The following is a 3,242-nucleotide window of genomic DNA, read 5'->3' as shown; positions in this document are numbered from 1 at the left end:
TAAAATAAACTTTTACACCTAGAAGATTACTTTAGACACCCCGATATTTCTAACCCAAGCATTGGAATGAGATCTTGAAAATCCTTCTAATGCAAGTGCAATTGTAGGAAGCTATGATGCCTCCACGAAGAGCTCATACCAATCAACAAAATCCCCAGCCAATTCCTGACATGGCAAGCGCCATTCAGGCAATACACGCGATGGCCACAGCTATGGGCCAACAGTCTGCAACTAGTGTTCAACAAGCAACAACTTCTGCTCAACAAGCTATAATTCGAGCTCAACGTGAGGTACTAAGGGATCGGAGAGAGGAGGTTACTGCTGCTGCGAGAGGACTGACTGATTTTAATCGACAACATCCATCAAAATTCAATGGAGAACATGACCCAGATAAGGTTGATATATGGATACAGGAGATGGAGAAGATCTTCGAAATACTCCATTGTGAGGATGCCAAGAAGGTGGAATACACAACCTTTTTGCTTAGGGAAGAGGCTGAATCTTGGTGGCGAGGTGTGAAACAACTAATGGAGAGTAATAATGAAGCATTGAACTGGGATGCTTTCAAACAAAAAGTTTTGGACAAGTATTTCCCATCAAGTGCTAGATCGGAGAAAGAGGCCCAATTCCTTAAGCTTTACCAAGGCAGCATGACTATAGCTGAGTATGTTGACAAATTTGACTCCCTAGACAAACATTTCCACGATTTCTGTGACAATGTGGATGAGAATTATAAGTGTGAGAAATTCAAACTGGGACTCAAATATGAAATTAAGGAGTCCATGGAGCCCTTGGAGATTCGTCAGTTCCAAGCTCTAGTGGAAAAATGTAAGAAGGTGGAACGAATGAAACAAGGACGTCTACATAGAGGGGTTGCTGGAGGACTGTCAAGACCCCAGGTGAGAAAAAAAAGAGTTATTCTATAAATTTGTTGAGAATTTTCTCTCACTAAGACTTTTTCAAATAGGGACATCAATACCATAATAATAGAGGAAAACAGCAACAACCATACACCCGACCCCAAAGGAATGGTAGGGACCAATCTCGAGGACATTTCAAAGGAGGTCATAAGCTATAAAATCCAGGTATTATTCGGTGTTATCATTGCAATAAGGAGGGACATGTGAGTACTCAGTACCCAGAAAGAGCAAGACTTTGTTATCTCTGTCAGCAACCAGGACACTTTGCTAAGGATTGTAGAGCACCAAGAAGAGATCATATACCATCCACCAATAACAATAATGATATCCCTTGCCCTACAACTAAGGGACGTGTCTATCACATTGGAGGAGAAGCAACATCAAATGCCTCAGGATTAGTCCAAGGGGAGTGTGAAATCGTAAATAAACGATTTATTGTGTTATTTGATTATGGAGCTACACATTCTTTCATCTCTGTGGATTGTGTGAATTCTATAAAATTATATGTTACTGTACTACCTTTTGATTTGGTAGTCACCATACCGTCTGCTGAACTTGTAATCTTGAATGAAGCTTGTTTACAATGTCCCTTGAATATCTTGGGCATGAAATTTAAAGTCGACTTGATTTGCATTCCTCTCAAACATCTGGGAGTGATCCTTGGGATGGACTGGTTATCTAGTCATCACGTTCTTTTGGATTATGCTCGAAAGTCTATAATCTTTCAAGACCCTGATGTTTCCCGATTCCTCAATATCAACCGATTGAAAATTTCTTTAAAGGGAGGAATCCATAAGTATGTATTCTTAAATTCTATCTGCATGAGACCAGAAGTAGAAATTTCTGAGATCCCGGTGGTAGGAGATTTCCCAGAAGTTTTTCCATCAGACGTGCCAGGGTTACCTCCAGTACGTGACATTGAATTTTCTATTGATGTGGTTCCAGGAACTGGACCTATTCATATTGCCCCATACATAATGGCTCCATCTGAGATGTCAGAGCTGAAAAATCAATTAGAGGACTTATTATCAAAGAAGTTTATCCGACCAAGTGTCTCACCATGAGGAGCTCCTGTGCTATTGGTGAAGAAGAAGGATGGAAAGTCGAGGTTATGTGTTGAATATCAACGACTTAATAAAGTCACAATCAAAAATAGACATCCATTGCCACGCATTAATGACTTAATGGACCAACTTAAAGGTGCTGTAATATTCTCCAAAATTGATCTAAAGTCGGGATATCATCAAATTCAGGTGAAGGAAGAAGATATACCCAAGACAACATTTAGAATGCGATATGGACATTATGAGTATCTGGTGATGCCCTTCGGTGTTACCAATGCACCAACAATTTTCATGGATTATATGAATCGTATCTTTCATCCATTCTTAGACAAATTTGTCGTGGTTTTCATCGATGATATCCTTATATACTCCAAGAGCAAGCAAGAACATGAAAACCATTTGGGCCTAGTGTTGCAAGTATTAAAAGAGAAACAATTGTACGCCAATTTGGAAAAGTGGGAGTTCTGGTTGGAGGAGGTGAAGTTCTTAGGCCATGTAATCTCCAAAGAAGGTATTGCAGTCGACCCATCCAAGGTTGAAGTTGTAGTTTCTTGGGAACGACCAAAAGCAGCCACTGAAATTAGAAGCTTTGTTGGATTGGCAGGATACTACCGAAGATTCATCGAAGGATTCGCAAATATTGTAGCACCGCTGACACAACTCACTCGAAAAGCCATATTTTTGCACGGACAGAGCAGTGTGAGAAGAGTTTCCAACTAATGAAGGAGAAACTGACCACGTCACCAGTCTTAGTACTTCCACAATCAGGAGAACCTTATGAAGTTTATTGTGATGCTTCCTACCAAGGATTGGGATGTGTGGTCATACAACATAAACAAGTTGTGGCTTATGCTTCGAGACAACTGAAAACTCACGAGAAGAATTATCCCACACATGATTTGGAGCTTGTGACCATAGTATTTGCACTAAAGATCTGGAGACATTACCTATACGGTTGTAGCTTTGAAGTATTCAGTGATCATAAGAGTTTGAAATATTTGTTTGACCAAAAGGAGCTTAACATCAGGCAGAGAAGGTGGATGGAATTCATCAAGGATTATGAGTTCACTTTGCAATATCACCCAGGAAAGGCAAATGTAGTGGCTGATGCTTTGAGTAGAAAGTGAATTCACCTCTCGAGTATCACAATGAAAGGATTGGAATTGTTAGAGAAGTTTCGAGATTTAGATTGGAACTTGAATTCCTCAACCAATAAAGTGCACTGCAGAATGATCACTATTGATAATGAATTGATGAA

At 39.9% G+C, this 3,242-nt stretch overlaps 1 protein-coding gene across 1 annotated transcript; it reads left to right on the top strand.

The window, feature by feature from the left end:
- Nucleotides 1-200: 200 nt before the first annotated feature.
- On the top strand, nucleotides 201-1,984 carry LOC127122920 (uncharacterized). Its single transcript, XM_051053193.1, has 2 exons — nucleotides 201-899; nucleotides 1,115-1,984. The coding sequence occupies exons 1-2, from the start codon at nucleotides 201-203 to the stop codon at nucleotides 1,982-1,984; spliced, it is 1,569 nt and encodes a 522-aa protein (XP_050909150.1).
- The last annotated feature ends 1,258 nt before the right edge of the window (nucleotides 1,985-3,242 follow it).

Source organism: Lathyrus oleraceus, chromosome 2 (genome assembly GCF_024323335.1).
Source record: "Lathyrus oleraceus cultivar Zhongwan6 chromosome 2, CAAS_Psat_ZW6_1.0, whole genome shotgun sequence".
In the NCBI taxonomy this organism is placed as follows: domain Eukaryota; kingdom Viridiplantae; phylum Streptophyta; class Magnoliopsida; order Fabales; family Fabaceae; genus Lathyrus; species Lathyrus oleraceus.
This window is presented reverse-complemented; position numbering and strand designations above follow the sequence as displayed.